Source organism: Ictalurus furcatus, chromosome 26, assembly GCF_023375685.1.
Source record: "Ictalurus furcatus strain D&B chromosome 26, Billie_1.0, whole genome shotgun sequence".
NCBI lineage: Eukaryota > Metazoa > Chordata > Actinopteri > Siluriformes > Ictaluridae > Ictalurus > Ictalurus furcatus.
Window position 1 is genome coordinate 14,399,978 of NC_071280.1, and position 20,761 is coordinate 14,420,738.

Below are 20,761 nucleotides of genomic sequence, written 5' to 3' on the forward strand. Positions count from 1 at the left end.
ATGCATATTTGCTAGTATGACAGTCTTCAAGTATGCAGGTTTCCTAGCATGGAAATATGGATGTATGATAGTATGATAGTTTGCATATAATCAAGAATTCCAATGCGCAAGTATAATAGTATTCAAGCATGCAAATATGCACATTGGCCGGTATGCTGCTGCAAAAGTAAGCGTTCAGGTTGTTTGCCATAATGATAGTATTCAAGTATGCAAGCAGGCCAAGATGCAAGTGCTTAAGAATACACGGTTCCATACTTGCCAGTGTGTTAGTGTTGAAGTATGGACGATACACTAGTACATGTTTCCTATAATGATAGCATGCTAGTAAGCATGCATACAGTATGGCTATTATTCATGTTGGCTAGTATGATAGTGCTCATGTCTGCACACTTGCATATTTGTTAGAATGCTACTGTTTAAGTATGCTAGTATGGTTGAGTATGCATATTTACCGGTATGATAGTATTTAAGTGTGCTAGTAGGCCAAAATGAAAGTGCTCAAGTATGCCAGTATGGCTAGCGCAATGTTGGCTAGTATGACTAGCATTCATTCACTTCATACACTAGCACACTACTACACATGTTTGCAAGTATGCTAGTAGGCTAACATGCAATATGCTAGCGTTTAAGTATGCTAGTATGCATGTTGGCTAATATTCGATGGCTCAAGTAAGCAAGTCTAATGAATGTGTACGCTGCTAGTGGTTAGTATGCAAGTGTTCAAGTTTGCAAGTACGCATGCAACTATACTATAATCCCTGTTTGCCAGTAGGCTAGTAATCTAGTGTGCAAGCATGGAAGTAGGAGTAAAGGTAGTTTGTGCTAGTGACCAGACAATTGAGTTTAAATCCTAGAACTGCCAAAGCCCCACTACAGGGTTCTTGTATCCTCAATCCCCTGCTGCTCAGCTCTATGCTCACTTTGTAATTGTGGTTTAACTGAAGGTGGTGTGAGAGTGTAACAGCGTGATGGTGGGTTGAGGTTTACCGGACTGCTCGGATGACGGTCTTCACTGCTGGTAACAAGTCCTCAGCGGAGATCTCACAGTGACAGCCTTTCTCATCGATGCCCTCCTCTGGTGCCATATTAGCCTCACCTGCTCCGAGACACACACACACACACACACGTCAACACTCTCCTGCTGCCAAGTACAGTTAATCTTCCACTTAGTCATCAATGTCAGTGAGTTCTCTTTACTGTTACATTAAAATGGAGAAGAAGAAAGAGAATGTCTATTAGACCATAAACTTATTAATAATCAAAGAGCCACTGAATGAATAAAGTGAAATAAATAAAAAAAGACAATGTACCAACAAGAGAGAAACAAAGACTGAAATGAATGAATTAAGATTAATTACTTTTTCATTATGTTCAGTCCTTTCACAAGTAAAAAAGTCTTCAAAGACTGCGTAGTATTGAAGTATGCTAGTATGAACGTTTGCTAGCATTTTACTATGCACGTATGCTACTGTATGCAAGTATGCTAGTATGCATGTATGACACTATATGGTTGTTTGCCAGTGTTCAAATATTCCATTATGCAAGAATGCATGCTTGTTTTCTAGTATTCTTCTGCATATATGTTTGTATATTAGTGTATGCATGTTTGCCAGTGTTTAAGTATTCATGCATGCTAGTGTATGTAGATTTTTATTAAGCTTTTATATGGTTGTGTGCCAGTGTTCGCATACTGTATTCTATTACGCAAGAATGCGAGTGCGCATGCTTTCAAGTATGCTAGTGTTAAAGTATGCAAGTAAGAATATTTTCTAGTATTCGACTGCATAAACAGTAGTGTGCTAGTGTATGCATGTTTGCTAGTATGTTTAAATATGCAAGTATGCCAGTGTTTAAGTATGCAAGTATGCATGTATGGTAGTGTATATTTTTATTGTGCTTTTATAGGTTTGTGTGCCGGTGTTCACATACTGTATGCTATTATGCAAAAATGCGAGTATGCCTGCTTGCAAGTATGCAAGTAAGAATGTTTTCTAGTATTCTACTGCATATACGCTAGTATGCAAGTGTATGCATGTTTGCAACTATATTAGTGTCGAAGTATGCAGGCATGCAGATATGCAAGTATGCTAGTGTATGCAAATTTCCTATTATGCTAGTCTTCAACCGGCACATACGCTAGCATGTTGGATATTCTGTATTGCAGTATACAAGAATGCTAGTATGCCAGTATACTAGTAGGCACGTATTCTAGTGTTTAAACATGCCTTTTTGTCAGTGTTAAGCCTGCACGTTAGGATGCAAGTATACAAATATGTATGTGTGGTAGTATGCAAGAATGACAGTATGCATGTTTCCTAGTATGTTAGTGTTGAAGTATGCAAGTATGTTAGTGTACACATGTTTGTGAGTGTTCAGATATGCAAGTATGGTTTTGTAATCATGTTTCCTGTTATGCTAGTGTTCAATCAGGAAAATATACCAGTATGACCCATTTGCTATTCTATAAGGAAGTAAACAAGAGTGACAGCATGCGAGTCTTTAAGTATGTAAATATGATATCTTATAGATGCTTGCTAGTATGTTGCTCAAGTATGCAGGCATGCTAATATTCAAATATAATGCTAGTATGCATTTTATTAGTGTTCAAGTACGCAAACATGCATGTATACTAGTACACAAGTATACTAGTATGAACATTTGCTAGTATGCTAGTGTATGGATGTTGGATAGTATGTTACTGTTGAAGTATGCAAGTGCACCTTCAGTCATTTAAAGAATTAAAAATTCTGAACAGAATACGTTACAGATCCTAGATTGTGCCGTTTTTACGAGAAAAAATGTTTTCGAGAGATCCTGTAATCTGAGCAAATCCTATTACTGCAGTCACACCGCACACTCCATTCTGTCTTTTCATACGATCTACAACTGAAAACTGGATCGGACTGTAGCGAATCAGCATACACACTGACGCAGTGTGTTCATTACAGCCGTGAGTTTGTTTTGCCGCAGGCAGGGTTGCTGAACCCGAGATTGAAATTTCAGCGGGTGTACAAAGCCGAGGCACAAAACGCTGGAAGAGGTCGCAGCCTAGAATACGTGTGCGTGGGTATGTGCATGTGAGAAGTGCGTGTACAGTTTTGGATGTTTGACAAAACCACTGTATTCCCAAAGACGCACAGGGGGAGACAGGATCTGCGGTTTCAGCCCACAGAAGGAGGGATAAAGGGGTAGGGAGAAGGATACAGAGTGGGGGAACAGACCCCGGCTCAGCAGGAGACTTCTGGGGACGAGTGAGGACCATCTGTGCCTGACGATACAGTGCTCGAAAAAATATTATCCATCAGTTGTTTCATGGCGCTTCACTAGTGATAGTGAAACGTCATATGTATTACATATAAATCCCTCACGTTCATCAAGATGCTCATGTTGGTATCAGCATAATGAATCGTTGTGTTTGAATAATAGTGACCAGAATCATGTTTTAAATAGCTTTATACCCCAGTTCTGTTGAATGAGCGATTCTGATTGGTCAGAAGGCGTTGATTAAATAAGGGTAAACACACTCCTGGATGTGCCGCTTTAAGAAAACATTGAACCCAGAGGGATTGGGGACTGGGGGACTGGTCTGAGACTCAAAGCTCAAGTGGAGTGCTATGGAAGTATAACAGTGCCAAAATGTCCTCAAGGCAAAATTGCATGTTGAATTACTTAAATTGAATAAAAACATATCTCAATAGTAATGCTTGAATTTTTCTGCCCAGCAATTTGACACAAATTGAAAAAAAACCCCACAGCAATATCAATGCTTGAATTAGTTTCCTCTGCAATTCATTGGGTTTGTATATTTTGATTGAAAACAAAATTCCAGCATTCAAAATTCAATGCACACGTATTCACCTTCCTAAAATACGGTTCCAAAATATCCAGTTGTTAAAATACCATCTTCATTATTCGTCAGGTAATATTTCAACACGTTATTTTTCAACCTCACAAATCCAGGCTGCAAAAATTCGGGTCTTAAAATTCAAGTCTTCACAACCAGGTCTCACAGGAAGAGCAATGGATTTCCGATACTACTGTAGCATGTTACTCTGAGCCGGCCCCAAACCCTGGTGGTCGTGTGAGTAGTGGTGGGATTGTGCAGACAAGCCACAAGAGAAGATGAACCTAGCGGACTGGCATAAAGTTGGCTTGACGTTGGACGTTCGATATTGGCGGATATGCGCAAATTAAGGGACCGTCTCTAAAGTTACATACGACATTGGTATACATGTTTCTAACTTCAATAGCATTCGAAGGGAATGACTTACAGTCACACAACCAACTGTAAAGTGTTCATCTAGGTGTCAGGTATGACGCACACCTTTTCGATTTAGAGCTTTAACGATCTGCCCTTTTTTGGTTTTGTTTGGTTTATAGCCACTTTATCATACATGAGAACAGGAACTAACTTGTTCCACGGCCACTCCACAACATGTAACATTAACTGTAACTATGGATGGATAAAATGTGTGAGGTATTGCATTTCTAACTGCTTCCAAACTGCTGTAGTATATGACATGCTCTTATTGTAGTAGGAAAGTAATGGTAATATTAAATCTGCTTCAAGTTGGGCCGCGTTATTGCCTGGTAATATTTCAAACATAAAGAAGAAATTGAAAATATGAAAATGTACCAAAAGGAATGTTTATCATGTTAGCATATAATAAAAAAAAGAAAAGAGTTTCAGTGATAATTAAGCATTTCAAAAATGCTGATACAGTTCGGAAAAAGCCTCTCTCTATGGAAGATCATTTCTGACTTTGAAAAAAACCCCCATTTTTTTAAACTCATGAAACGTTCTTAAAATTCTCATTACAAGTGCTTAATTATTTGTCTTTGTACTTTAGGTGAGCTTACTTATTTTTTTGGATGAATACTGCCCTGTAATTGACACTTTTAAGTTGAAAATTAAGTTAAAAATTGACACAATTTACTCATTTGAAAGACGCAACCCTATTAATGCAAACCCTTTCGTAAATCCGAGCCCACGTGTTTTCACGTGAGCGGCCCTTTCTCTTCTGGATTTACATCTTAAAGCTGCAGTATGCAAGAAAGCTTCTGAGTTTATTGTCAGTCATTTGGAAAGAATATGATAGGTGGCAGCTGCTTGCAACAAATTTGACATCACTGTGAGGTCTCACCATCGGTGGTGGAGCGGGACTGGCTCTTGAGGCGGAGAGAGGGTCTGAAGCGAGTGCGGTCGTTGAAGCTCCAGCTCTTCTGCACTTTGATTGGACTCGAGCTGTCGGCGTTGATCTCGGCGCCCGGGGAACGCCGGTCTGTGACGGACGTCTGTCTGCTCTTGATGCTCTGACCGCGAGGACTAGCCATCCTTACACGATCTTTAAAGCTCAGCTTCTGACTAAGAGACAAAAGACGGAGAGATATCAAGAGCAAGAACGTGAGAGCACATGACTTTAAGATGCTATAATACGACACTGGGAGAAGTCATGTTGCTCCCAAGCCACACACAAACTCATTCACTGACCCCTCATTGCATTAGTTTCGATTTCTTCTATCTATACACACATCCTCTCTTATCACATGCCACCAGAGGCCATTTTCCTTTTGAAGTCCTTAAGTGTGCAAGTTGAATTAATATGAGATTCTGACTGAAAGGAGTTTAAACATTTGTGTGTTCTTGCTCAGGGTTCAGCTTTAACCTACTGTTTGTTTTTCTTCTAGCAGGTGCAGCCGCCTTTACAGTTAAACATGCTTATTCAATTCAATTTTATTTGTATAGCGCTTTTAACAATGGACATTGTCTCAAAGCAGCTTTAGAGAAACATATAAACACAGGATACAGAAATATTTATTTTTGTATAATTCTAATTGCACGATTGTTAAGTGTTTTTACGGTAAACCTTCTACACCAACATTTATGGTAATTTGCAGCCCTGACAACAGCTGAGGTTAGCATGTCAAACCACAAAGTTTTTGCATGACTCAACTCATGAAACAATTATGACAAGTGACAGACAGGGTTATTTGTCACAGCTTTTTTATTTTATTTTAATTTTTTTAAACAAATTAATTTGTATAAAGCAGGGTTGAGCTTGGCCAGTACCTGGATGGGAGACCTCCTGGGGAAAACTAAGATTGCTGCTGGACGTGGTATTAGTGAGGCCAGCAGGGGGTGCTCACCCTATGGTCTGTGTGGGGACTAATGAGCCAGTATAGTCACGGGGACACCATACTGTAAAAACAGCACCGTCTTTCGGATGAGACGTTAAACCCTGGTCCTGACTCTCTGTAGCGAAATTCCCATTGGCCCTTCTCTATCATGGCCCCCTAATAATCTCCATCCCTGAATGGGCTACATCACTCTCCTCTCCTCTCCACTAATAGCTGGTGTGTGGTGGGCGTTCTGGCGCACTATGGCTGCCGGCGCATCATCCAGGTGGATCCTACACACTAGTGGTGGTTGAGGAGACAACCGCCCCCCCCCCCACCCCCTCATACTATGTAAAGTGCTTTAAGTGCCTAGAAAAGCGCTATATAAATGTAACTGTAACTGTATAAAAGTCACCTTACTGCATAATTACAATCAATGCAGTCAGAGTGAACAAGAAATCCACTATATTAACTCGCACACATAAGAAAATTATCGTCACTGGGAGCATTAGCATGCATTGTCTGAGTGGGAAATTTTCATATTCATTTGCAAGCAAAGGTTCTTTCAACTTAATCTGTTTACAGCAGCGGCTTGTGCCCATAGATTTGGGTGGGGCAAGACATTAAACACCGATATAGCCTCACACAGACTATCATGCTTGACTAGCGATTTTTTTTTAAGTAGCCCCGTAATACGAACTTGACAGCTGAGGTGACTTGAATGAACCTGAAACAAACTAATTGTACATCAATTTTCCACGAGAGAACTGAAAGAACCATCTCTGACACAACACTGCCACCTCACTCTTTAACTTGTAAAGAAATTTCGCTCGGTGATCTTTCAGATGTGTACACTTTTTTCAATCACAGCTCTACTGAAATCAAACATTATAATGTTACAAGCAACTGGTGCAATTATGATGCTTTCTGATTGCTCATAATTGCACTCCAGCGACACATGAACAACAGAGCTAGCTAGATAGTATAGATTAAACGTGCTAATCACGTGCGTTTTATTCGGCGGAAACGACTGAAAACTATCGACTAAAAAGACAGTAGTAGACGATTTATTTTGCGCTGAAGAAAGTTTAGCTGTGTTGTTAAAGCAGGTGTGTTTCTCATCGCAATTAATCGGTGTGCGAGACAAACAATAACTGTTCCGTCTGCTGCCCTTCCCCCTGACTCATAAACAAAACATTACTAGAGTGAACATGGGGCAGAGTGATTCTTGCCCCAATGGGCCTCTGCTAGCGCTTGATGTACTTTTCTACAACTTGCTGTAGTTGTTGTAGCCAAGTTTTGATGCAATAATAACTAATATACTAATAAATAATACCAAGCTATATGGGCAGATGAGCCCCATGATTCTGCGTCATGCATCTAGAAAGGTGTATTTGATGTATATCTGTCAAATAGAAACATTTAAAAAAAAAATCATAGGTAACTTAATGGAATTTATAATGTATGAAGATTAACATTTGTTAAATGGCTTTAAATGGTATATGGTTTAGCTCTATCCCACCTGCCCTTATGGACGAGCCACCGATGCAAATTATAGAACTAGACTGTGGAGATAAGCACACAGCAAACAGATGTCACTTCCTCTCTGACTGCATCTAAAGAACCAGATCAAAATCCCAATTTTCCCAGTTGTCCATGCACTTATGTGTCAGTCTAGCACTCCAGAAGTTAATAGAACACGATGCGTGGCACATGTACCTCCTTGAACTCAGTTTCCTGCGAAGTCTGCGCTTATCACTAAGACCCTCACTAGGATCAAGGGAGAGATACAGGCATAATGTCAAGTTAGTTCAATTACTTTCTCTCAGTGGGTGGCTGATTTCAATAACCCATGTGGTCTTCAGTAAAGCAAAGCTAATTCCACTACTACAACATATAGATAAGGTTTTGATGACCAGGGAGTCAGCAGGCAAGCGACTCATTAGGACCAATAAACGCTTCAGAAGCCACATTACCCTGATGAAGGAGCCTCGTCCCTGTGCCTCGTTTACATCTTTGATATGGATTTTCACACAAATCGCAGAGGGGGATACATAAACGATCAGGTTTATTCATCCCTCCGAACCACCTGTGATCATTTTCCATTCTGGATAAATGATATGGCCTGTCTATTATGATATCTGTCGTTTGGCCAAAGGCCATTATTCTCTCCGGTTCTTAGAAATCATGTGCTAATTATGATGGAAAATCATGCTGCTGGCTGTAGGATGTCAATTTATGCCGTTCCACAGCGGCATCCATTAGCCTAATAACTGTAGTGTACTGTAGTAGTGCCAGTGTCATCCTCGGTCCCATATTTTCTCTCTTTAACTCAAAACAATGTCCCCGATGGACCACGTTTCACAGATATGTGACAAACACCTAACATTAAGACCTTGCGATGAGTTTTCCATCATGCACACACATGTAGCTTTACAACATATCTGCATCTAGGCAACGTAATTAGAGATACAAAAATAATCAGTAGAGGACTACAAACATGGTGTGTTTCATGACAAATGAATCCCTGACTGGCTCATTGAACAACTTAAAAGGTGCAGTTCATAATGCTTAATAGTGTTTCTTCACCTGTATTAATGATATATTTTCATTCACAATATTACTGTGGAACAGATCTGAATAGTTTCATCACTTCAGGCTTCTAGTGACATTTTTCTGGCCCAGAAATTAGTTCTGGCCATACGATAGCTGCTCGGCAATGCCCTTTTTCTTTCAAAAGCGCCCACGAGGCGGCCATCGTATCAACGGAAGGGTTGGGATCAGTCTGGCTGAAGGCTGGTGAAATGTTTTCATTGTAACTGCAAGTCTTATAAACCTTATAAGCATCAGAGGGAGCTAAAATGACAAACCACTCCTTTAAGATGTATAAGACCCTTTTTCTTTTATATAATCAAGTACACATGGATTAAATTGCAAGAAAAAAGTGAGACTAACTTTGTCGAGGTCTCCGCTTGGTCCTTCCTTTAGTAGCAGTTGAAGGATAATATGTGAAGGAAGAATAAACACATAAATGACATATTCCACAGTTGTGCATTGTATTGATATGACAATGGAAGAAATATTACGTTTCAGAAAGAACAGCTGAATTCATTGAGAACATAATGGCGCGTTAGAGTTTACAGAAAGGCAACCAGTCATTATGGCGGACATGCACGCGTTCAATGATGCCAAGGTACTGCAAGCAAAGATATAAAGCACAAGCCAAAGAGTGTCATGTGATTCATACTGACTATATTTGGTGTGTCATATAACCAACGTGTTTCTGTATTTCTCTGAACGTTCAATCTGGTGTCGTAAATTAGCTGCCTAAGTATTTTCAGGCTCAAATATTTCCTAAAACCTCAGAGATATTACAGTGAAGAAACCGTCATTCCTTCAAATCTACAGTGTAGTACTTCTCCCAAATAGTTACTGTGCTATTCACATTACGCTTGACAGCAATTACTGGGTAGCTAGTATGCAAGAAATGTAGAGTAAAGATTGCAATTAGCGCCTGATGAACTGCTAATATGGATCGTTACATGCTTTTGAAAAACAGCAAGAGGGGGAGGGTAATGGAGGACAAATACCTGGATAAAAAATTAAAAAAACGCAAGATTTTCCAGGTGCTTCAATTCGAGAACACTCGACTCACCCAAAATGTATTTTATTCATTATATGTTGATCCCATTTTTATAATAACAGGATTAACCAGAGAGCAGATTATAATATAGCATACCTGTAGTCATATGAAAACCTGCACACAGATTACCGAATATTTAACTTTGTATCGTGAAAAAAGTCGAAGCAGTTAAAATCGAATCAATATTTATAATATATATATATATATATATATATATATATATATATATATATATATATATATAAAACATTTTATTTATTTGAATGGGTTTCTCTTTCTTGAAAATCTATTTTAATGTGCTTCCTTGTTTTCTCCCATTTTCATTCTGAAATGAAAAATGAATGAAGCAATTTACACGGGGCTTGCCGATCCACATTATTAGTAATATTATTTTTCTGTTAAGAGACCAAAGTTTCTGTTCGGAGTAAATATTTCATTTATGTAAGCTGGCATGGAAGTAGAACATCACAATTTATTTTTATTTTCTTTAATGAAAATAAATTGATGATCATATAAGGTTATGTGAGAATTGATTCTCAAAAAAGGACAGCTACAGATCAATATTTCAGTACTGACGCACCCATCTATACTGTGCACTGACCCCTGATTTGGATATTGCCTATGATAACTTTAAATAAACCCTTAATAATTACAATTTTGAGTGCTTGGTAGGAACTTTTGCGTGCTGCACTGACTGTAATGTCGTACCTGATTTCCTTCTGTAGCAAGAGCTTTCTCAAGAGCTACAGAACCTGGATAATACTAGTCTTAAAGACTCATTTAAAGCAATTTCCACAAGGCAAGGCTTAAATCAAAGGTAATGTCCTGGAATAAAGAGTAGGCGAGTGTGTGTGTGTGTGTGTGTGTGTGTGTGTGTGTGTGTGTGTGTGTGTGTGTGGGTGGGTGGGTGGGTGGGTGGGTGGGTGTGGGTGTTAGATTGAAAAGGGCAGACAGACAGAAAGCGAGAAATCAAAAGAGAGTGAAAAACTATGGGAGAATATCACACATTAAGAGTTCTTAAAATAATATCCAATAAACAAGAATAAAAGAAGTTGAAGTATGAAAAGTTAAGGAGAAAGACCAACTGCCAGAGGTTTATACCTACTTTGTAGGACTGCAGGTATGCAACGCCTTTAAATGTGGCTTCCAGGTAGCAATGGAAACCGAGTTCTCATCAGCCGCATAGCTACGCCAAACACACTGCATGCCAAAAACACACACATACAAATACACACAAAACAAGGAAAAGGGGGAAAGGACAAGGGAACGAAAGAAAGAAAAAAGAGGGAAAGGCCAAGGGTGGGGGAAGGGAGGGGATAAACACAAAACATATTGATTAGTAAAGAGCATTGTTAAGGGTTTTTTGGTCCGAGCAGGCATCCATACATGCCTGAGCACAGGGATGCTGGATTCATAGTGACGCCAGGTGGCCTCGAGGTACGCACGGCTATCATCGGTGGAGTAGTAACGCCACGCTGCCTGACACACGAGCATGGGGAGAGATGATGTGGTTATGCTCTCACACACATGCATTCAGACAGACACACACTACCCACATGGATTTCACACCCCTAGTTTCCTTAAAATTGTCGTAATTATTATTAATTTTATAATTATTATTATTGTTTTTAGCTCAAAGCACCTGTGGAAAATTTTCCATTTAAAAACAACTGAAGTTTTTATTTATTAAACTATGACATGTCGTACGTTTGTAGTTACATTTGTTACAGAAATGTTAGCTTCTGTTCTTACTTATGTTATAGCAGCTATAAATAGTCGCTTCCTTTCTGCCGTCGCGCTCTCTTGAACTCAAGTTAAAGATTTAGCTTGTCATATTACAACGAAAGCCCTCTGTCCTGAAAACTTTTCACATTTTGTTAAAAAAAAACAACAAACAAACAAAAACAACAAACAAACAAACGTAAATTACAACTATAGAATGTGTCAGAACGAGTGCATTAATAAAAACCTGTGATGTGCCTTGCAGCCGGAACTAACATCCCAGCTGCTGCTATATAGCTGCTGTTCACTGCTGAGGCACACAAATATAAATGCATGAGCTATAAGGCTTTTACAATGAGGCAGTGATATGAAACCTACATAAAGGTTATTTCATGCAGCCCTTCTTGCTTTCAGCTATTTTGTCCATCTCATTTACAATTACTAAACAGAATGTTTCATACTTAGCCTTGAACTACATTTCCAAACAGGCCAGGAGAAAGTGTCCGGGGGTTATTCTTTTCAAAATCGCCATTTCGAAGAGCCTTTGGAAATAAATGCTGTTCATGACTTCAGCTTGAAACGACTCTACAAATGGCTGCTGTAGGTGCTTCAAATTGCCCTGTATAACCGTGATCACTTCAGAGCGGACTGAGGGTATACTGAACATTGCCTACCGCACAATGCAGTGATGTGTGATTATGGCTTATATGACTACGTTTATGAAGAAAATTGGTTAAGAACTCATTGTTGAAGTTGTGTGGCAGATCTCTTTAAGGTTATAACTAGCGATGCAGTAACGTGCTCATTTAAATCATACCAGCAAAAACAAAAAACAAAACAAAAAAAAAAACTCTGATACCAACATCTGCTAGCGCACGATGCTATGTGACGTAAGCCTAGTGTACGTTGTCACGGTAATGAACAGATGACAAGAAATGACAGCGATCTGGATGTATTTCATGAATAAGGACGGAAATCAAAGCACAGCAGACTGCAAACTGTGTTTTGTGAAAAAAAAGAAAAAAACAACAAGAACTACGCTATCTTCCTACAGCAGTAAAGATACTGTACAGAGAAACTGTTGCGTGAGCAGTTCAGTTCTGCGAGCACTGAGCACTGAGACATAAAGTGCGTCCTAAATGGCATACTTATGCGCTGTTCGATGCCATTTTGTAGAATAAACCGTGTGAGTAGTGTGTTCACAGTGACAATTCCAACAAGAAGAAGTGCAACAACAAACTACTTGTGGAATTTTGGACACTTCATGCACTCAACGGTCACAGCTTTGCTTACATAGTGGAAAAGGGGAGGGGCCTTGACTCTGGGTATTCTGCTAAAGCTAGCGGCGTTGCATTACGCACGTTTGACTGGGAAACAGCTTCTGCTTCCGGTTAGTAAAAAAAAACGCTAGTGTTCCATTTGAGACGATACTACCCTTCTAAAATTCATACACTAGACGGTAAAGTACATAGAGTAAGAGTACAGTACGTCGTTTTGGACACAACTACAGTCTACACTTTTAATCGCTAGTCAAGGTACGTTTCATGCCATCTTGCTCAGATTAGCGTGCTCAGGTTGCCCACGTTCACCCTCTACAGACACCAGATACTGCTTAAACATCATAACATCTTAAACATAAAACTCAGCATGAGGAGTTCTTTGCTCGCAGCACACAGCAGCAGCAGCAAACAACAAGAGCTACATAAAATGTTCCACGATGCCCCTGAGTAGGTAACTCATTGTGGTGTTGATAATACCAAAAAAAAAAAACACACAGTCACGCACAGTCTGAAAAAAAAATAATGATACAGATGCATCGCTAGTTAAAACACAAGCCCAGCTGCTTATTCTTTCCCTGCTGGACATTTCAAAATGAACACAATTATTAAAAACGTAAACATTAGAACGTTTTGCTACCTGGATGAGGCAAGCTGCAGGATTCCTTCTCTTCTCAAAGTGCTTCTGTCGGTGCTGCTCTTGGACTTTAAGAGCGAAACCTGAACCCAGGATACCCTGCAAATTCAAGATATAATTACATAGATATGAGATGGTGATATGGGGCAGTAATCTGGAGTGTAGCGTGCTGTGGGTTTGATTCTCACCGCAGGCAGAGCGAAGAAGGAGATGCCGAGCAGCGCGAAGCCTGAGGACAGCAAGCGGCCCGTCCATGTCTTGGGAGTCTTATCTCCATAGCCAATAGTGGTCAGAGTAATCTATACATCGCAAGAGGAGAAATATCAGGGAATTCATTAAATTAATACTAACAGTCTTAACAAAACTGTAGCTAGGTCATACGGGTGCTATAATTACATGATTGAATCCCTGTTGCTGTTCGTATATTAATCTAGTCCTGTCGCTTTGTCACACCTTTTCTCATGACCCGTCTCTCTTTCTCCGTTTCTCAATCCCTGCTTTCTTCCTGTCTAAACAGGGAAAATGATTCCTATTGATCGAGAGACTTCGCCCTGAGTGTGACGTGCGAACTATTGATCCTCTCCAGTCTTGCTCTTATCATGAGCGTTCATGTGCAGCCACGGAAAAGGAAAAGCTGTCATTTTAGTTCACGATGATGACTTGGTTTAAAAAGCCACAGCCACAGTAAAGAACGTCCGTCACCTGAACCCTATTTTACAAACAAGACAGAATGGATGGGCCAAAAGATATGGAGGATGCGTCTCCTGAAACTTTTATATAATGTAAGGTAGAATACTAACTGAACAGTGATGTTTACGGGCCTAGCAGAAGGAACAGGGCTTTCTGACGGTCGTGCGATTTGAACTTCCAAAGTTCCTGAGCCTTAATCGCTCAGCTGTTGCATCATCTTAATAATCCAGGAAATGTGTGATCAGTTACTCATGAGATGTATTTTCATGAGATGAACAATTGAACATTTCTCACAACTATATATATTGGGTATATTGGGTGAAGAACGGGAAAGTAGGTGGTGGTGGTGTTCGAAGTCAGATGGCTGATTTACAGTAGTATGCTTTTACACCTGGTAATCTATAGTGTTTGCAGAATCCAAATCAGAGCCATGCTGAAACTCTTTGGTTCGTTTGCTATGCAGTGCGTTTACATACTACACATAATTTGACAAAAAAAAACAAACCCAAAAACATTGGCTGAGTGGCGTGAGAGAGGTGTGTAAGGCTCGCACCTCGTAAAATCTCATGTCATTGGTTGGAAATAACACCGATGGAAAAGAGTAAACAAATCTTTGCCAAGTGTATATAGAAATTCACCCGAAAATACAGAGTGAGCACTAAATAAACATTGACATAATTTTTTATATATAGCAATTATATATAGATATATATATATATATATATATATATATATATATATATATATATATATATATATATATATATATATATATATATATATAGTTTCCTTTTTCCAAATATCCAGAACACAAGGCATTTCCACGGCTCTACAGCTCTGTTCTGATTCAGTTTTTAGCTTTTGCTTCATATTTGATTCACATCCTGTAGTTTGCTGTGGACCAAACCAAGACCACCGCCTCCCCAGACGCTCTCAGGCTTTTGGTCCACAGCTGAGGGCGATTGCTGTGTTCTCATCTGCTCAAGTGAACCACAACAAGGAGGAAAACACACCAGAGCTCCCATAAAAGCACCCAGAAACTCACAGTGCCCCACCAGAGTGCATCAGCGTACGTAGAAAACTCCTTATTCAAGTCCTTCTCTACAAGGTAGACGAGGAAGGAGGCGAAGATGAGCACCAGAAAGCCGATGTACCAGGCAGTCACAAGCTCCTAGAAAACAGTAGAAGAGAGCAAGAGAGTCAAAAAACCTCTTCCTGTTTGGTACAAACTCTCTAATATTTACACGGTTGTACCTAGGGTTAGGGCCACATTACGTTTAGTTTAATGTCAAGTCTGCTGGACTAAAAAAAAAAAAAAAAAAAAAAATCATTTTGGTAGATCAACAACACATCAACAGCTCATGTTAACATACAGTAAACCACGTACAAACCAGATGAACAGACTGCAATTCTTTACCAAAACATGTTTTGTTTTTCATAAGTATTCACCCCCCTTGAACTTCCTATGTTTTGTAGTGGAACTGGATTTAACTCGGATTTTATGGCATCGATCTACACGAAATAACCCACTGAAACTGGGGGAAATCTATTTATTTGGAAGGGAAAATCAATCAAATTTAAAAATTTTTTTTAGAAATGTTGCGATTTCATATCTATTTAACCCTGTTGCAAACTTCGGCTTGCTAAAGATGAATTACTAGCACATTGTGCTTTTTTTTCTTTTTTTTTTGCCATTAGTGGAATAACAGACACTAGTTCTTCTTTTTTCAATTCAATTATGGCCCACAAGATGATTTTAATGAAGCTTTGCAGTTACTGCTTGTGGCAACTGTAAAAACGGAATTTGTTCCAAAAGCTTCACTCTGAAAACGAAATGTCCCCAAGTGGATGTAATCCAGCCTCACTAACGACAGAGATTAGTGTATCATTCTGGGTTCAAGGAATGATGAGAATCCTCACTAAAAGAAAGAAAGGGAGGATTTGAATCGTATAGCAGTGTTATGGCCCAGCGGTTAAAAATGGATTACTATCCAATTATGGAAAACTGACTCAAAATTAATCCTGTTAAACAATATTGCATGATCGTGACAAATTAAATCATGAATAAAATCTTAAGCTTTGCAGAGACTACATATCCCAAACCACCTTTCCATCATTGGTAAGTATATTTATACCACTGCCCTGCTGAATTCTTGAATCTGATTGGTGTGGAGTCATTTCCTATAAAGGCAGCTCTGATAGTACATCACTGCTTTATAGTTACATAGTTATAGTTTTTAACAATGAAAAAATGTGCACAAAGTTGGAAGCTATCGGAGCAGTGCATTGAGACTGGGATCCTGTGAAAAAGTAATGTCATGTTTATTAGCATGAGAGTGTATTGGAGTGTATCATTCATCTCCAGTAGTTGGTTCATCATGGTCAGGGTCACTGTGGTTTAAGTTACTAATTTCTTTATAGTTTGGGAAAATAGTACCAACTAATTTCACCAGAATATACTGCATGCGAATACAAACAAAAATAACTGTGGGACTGACTGGGATTGGTCAGAATTTCTTTGGAAGCAGGCCTGAGTGGGGATAAAAATTTTTTTTTCAAAACTGTCCCATGACCACCTCCAGTAGATATGCTCCAATATGTGAGTTTACTTTCTGTAATCTAAGCATAGCCTATATAAGTTTATTTGCATTCTGTTTCTCTTAGACAGCGTGAATAATTACCTAGCTCCTGACCATTTCTTATCAAAGTTAGTGTAAATTACACAAAGTATTGGGGCGGCTCTGGTAGAGTGGGTTGACCACTAATCGTAGGGTTGGCGGTTCGATTCCCCACGTGCCAAAGTGTCCTTGGGCAAGAAACTGAACCCCGAGTTGCTCTCGATGGCAAGTTAGCGCCTTGCATGGCAGCTCTGCTACCATTGGTGTGTGAGTGTGTGTGTGTGTGTGTGTGTGTGTGTGTGTGTGTGTGTGTTTGGGAGTTTCAATACAATTCAAATTCAGGTCAATATAAAAGCGTACCTTGCTGTGTGCGTAAACTACAGATCCCAGAAGCTTCCATGTGCCTCCGCGGCGGTCCATGCGCACCATGCGCAAGATCTGCAGGAAGCGCATGCTCCTCAGTGCTGACGCGGCAAAGATGTTGCCCTGGCTACCGGCCGAAACCACGGCGACCGATGCAATCAGTACAATGATGTCTGATGGAGAAAAAGAGAAAGGACATTTTGATTTGTTGATTTGTACGGTGAGGCCTGGAACGAATGCACAGATCTTTGTGCAAATACATCGTTTGACTAAAATGAAATTCATGTTAAAATACTTGCAAGTAAATACAATGTAAATACAATAGAGTGGGTGTGTGCTGGCAAAATTAATTCCAGGACTATAAGATGCTTGTTTTTTTTTTTTGCAAAACTTGATTCTCAAACACAGTTAATGCTGCCCCCCCCAAATTGTTTCTTATTCTCTCCAGTGACGCTCCAAAAGGCCCAGCTAATTCTCAAACTTAACATTAAACAGGCCAGATCTATCTAGCCAAAGGATCACACCTGTAAATATTCAGTAAGTCATCATTTTCCTCGTTTTCTTTATTACAGTATATTGCTCTCAGAAAAACGGATTTCACTCTTTCTCTTCCTCTTTCGTCATGCAGCGCTCAATATCGCAATGTTTGGGTTAACTAAAAAAATTGAAAATGAGAACAGGCTCCTGCTGTTAAAAAGAAACAATCAGGTTTTTACTTTCTCCCCCATAATGTACTCTCTCACTCCCTGAGAAACTCCTAGAGACTGAGGATGAGATGAGAGGACAAAGGAAGTTCACACTAAACCCACATCCACTTAAGAAACCCTCAAAGAACACAAACAGCTCCAAGCCTCAGACAGACCAATAATATTAGCTTTCCCTCCCCGTTTGCCCTTCCTCACATCCCATCCATCTCAAATTCCCCCAAACAAAGTCTCCACGCTCCGATGTGCCCCGATTCATCGTTGTTTGGTGTTGCAAGTAATGAGGACGATGCTTCATCGCCGTGTGTCGGGACTTCAGGGACACGCTGATTTAGTTGAGGCCTCTGCTTTTCATAAATCATAAACTAGTTAGACAGAATGTGGACTGGATAAAAAATACATAACACCATTGTTACACTGTACAGCTGCCAATCTGACTCACACTGAAGGGATCTAAACAAGTGCCAACTTTCACCAGCTTTAAATTCAAAATCCACAGTTGAATATTGCAATCTAAATTGAATTACTTCAAATATTTAGTATGGAATTACTTTCTAATATGAATGATCATAATTTCGATGATCATTTTATCCATAAAGAAATCAGTTTAAGTGATTAAGACGCAGTCTCCTCCAGCAAATAAATGAACAAATAAATAAATAAAACCTTATACTTATACTATATTCTGTCCCAAAGTTCCTAACAAGAAACGAATTTCACTTTGCTGTAACATATATGTTACAAATAATTTCTTTTCATACGTAGTAAATTTTGACCTGCAGCTTTCCACAGTTTTCGGAGTGTATTTACAGCCCAAAACAAGAATTTCAGACTTTCAAACTGTAAGACAGTGGTGCTAGACTTAATATTGCTCACGATTAAATGATCCACTTAAGCTGAATGAAATGAATGAATGAATTTATTGGACGATTTAAATACACAGCCATGACACGCAACAGAGTAATTGCGGATAAATTCATCATGAAGCCACACTTCTATTGTGGTCCCTATAAGTAAGGAATACACGACAGGGTTAAAGAAGAGAATAATTAATGACAGGATGGTGTGATGCGGCCCGCTGTGACGTCTTTTATTCCTGTTACACCACAGCAAAGAATTGACAAACCAAACTTTTTATCCATTTATAGTTACATCTAATGTTACGCAACATCCACGAAACAAGTTCCTCTTTTCACTTATGCTGTAGCAGCTATAAACACAAATGTCCTCCGTCCTAAAGACTCTTCCGTGTCGAAAAACATAAAGTCACAGCTTTCCGTCTGACCGTTACAAAGTGCTGACACTTGAGACTCGTGTGGAAAATGTCAAATAAACATCTTACAGAAAACTTCAACAATTACACCACTGTTCTGCAATCTGCATGTGGGGTGCGTTGGAGCGCATTCGAATACAAAATAGTCATTCAAATGAGAATATCATTGAAGGGAGTCTGACAGTCCTAATGTTTATGTGGTATGAAATGATAGTTTTTTTAAATGAAATTGAATATAAACAGAATAATTTGAGAAACAATCGTGATACGTTGAAACATCCCTGCAAATAGAAAGCCTGACACAACGAAAAGCCCGATATAACACACACAGTTAATATGTGTGGCTCTGTCTGTTGTGTGCATTCGTTTATACTGATGCCTACGATTGCGTTATTTACTTGTCATTAGCGCGTTCGTTGATGCAAATTGTTTCTAAATGTGCCTTATAAATAAAACATACTCGCACGAACGCCTGTGAGACGTCCTCCAGTTCATCAACGTTATATCTTTCCTGCCAAATGAGGAAAAATCTTACTCTTTATTTATTGATCATTACCACAATAGAGCTTAATGAGGCCTGGCAGCTTCTATAATGACACGTAGAGCACGGAGTTCATTAAAAGCTGGCAAAACTAAATAAACACTCAATCTGGTGTTGGCGATTGGAGAAGGAAAAAAAAAAACAAAAAAACCCACACCTTGGACATATAGGCACGTTCGCCTCACACCGCCAGGGTTGGGGGTTCGATTCCCGCCGATGCACTGTGTGTGTGGGGGTTTCCTCTGGGCACTCCGGTTTCCAGTCCAAAGACATACATGGTAGGATGACTGTCATGTCCATAGTGTATGAATGAGTGTATAAATGTGTCCCTGGGATGGACTGGCACCCCGTCCATAAGTAATCCGAATTCGATTTCTTTTCTGTCTAAAAAACACTTAAGCACGCCAGGTAAGGGGATCCTCGAATTCCAAATCAGCCAAAAGAAGTGGATTCTCATTTTCACCTCACGTTCATGGTAAGATATAATTCTTCTTTTTTTTTTTTTTAAACGATTGTTTAGTACACCTTATTTACTGACATCAAAAAAGTGTTTATCTCTGAACAGTCACTAGATAAAAAGTTTATATGCAAGTAGTCTTTCTTTTTCTAATGCTGTGTTAGCTCACTATCAGACAGTTGACATAATTAGGAGGAAAATAAATAAATAAAATAAGTACTAAAGTAAGTAAAAAAAAATGTATATAATAAGGTCACGGTGTATTTGATTCAGTATTTTTTTTTTTACATGAGTTAGGAAGTACTGGTTTAGCAAATAAACACACACACACACACACACATACACACACGTTATATATATAGCGGCTAACGCAGAATGAAATAAACTGATACTTTTCAGGCTATAACAACTTGCTGATCCATCAAATGAGGACCATTCTACACACACGCACACACAAACACATACACACGCAGGAAGCTACTTGTTAATAATGACCATCCGGCTGTGGCTCAGGTGGAAGAGTGGGTTAACTACTAAACGTAGGCGGTTTGATTCCCGGCCCACGTGCCTCCACATGCCGAAGTGTCCTTGAGAAAGACACTGAACCCCAAGTTTCTAAAGCTAGTGCCTTGTATGGCAGCTCTGCTACCATTGGTGTGTGTGAGTGTGTGTGTGTGTGTGTGAATGGGTGAATGAGAAACAGTGTAAAGCGCTTTGTA

The 20,761-nt window shown here is 39.4% G+C and overlaps 1 protein-coding gene across 1 annotated transcript in view; it reads right to left on the reverse strand.

Annotated features, from left to right (window-relative positions):
- Positions 1 to 20,761, reverse strand: part of kcnq5b (potassium voltage-gated channel, KQT-like subfamily, member 5b) — a 104,589-nt gene that overhangs the window by 7,931 nt on the left and 75,897 nt on the right. The window contains exons 4-11 of the mRNA XM_053615883.1: positions 17,065 to 17,240; positions 15,132 to 15,257; positions 13,585 to 13,695; positions 13,400 to 13,495; positions 10,866 to 10,960; positions 9,073 to 9,099; positions 5,145 to 5,365; positions 988 to 1,096 (exon numbers count right to left, since the gene is read on the reverse strand). Of these exons, the coding sequence (XP_053471858.1) occupies positions 988 to 1,096; positions 5,145 to 5,365; positions 9,073 to 9,099; positions 10,866 to 10,960; positions 13,400 to 13,495; positions 13,585 to 13,695; positions 15,132 to 15,257; positions 17,065 to 17,240 (961 nt within the window). The remainder of the gene's footprint in view (positions 1 to 987; positions 1,097 to 5,144; positions 5,366 to 9,072; positions 9,100 to 10,865; positions 10,961 to 13,399; positions 13,496 to 13,584; positions 13,696 to 15,131; positions 15,258 to 17,064; positions 17,241 to 20,761) is intronic.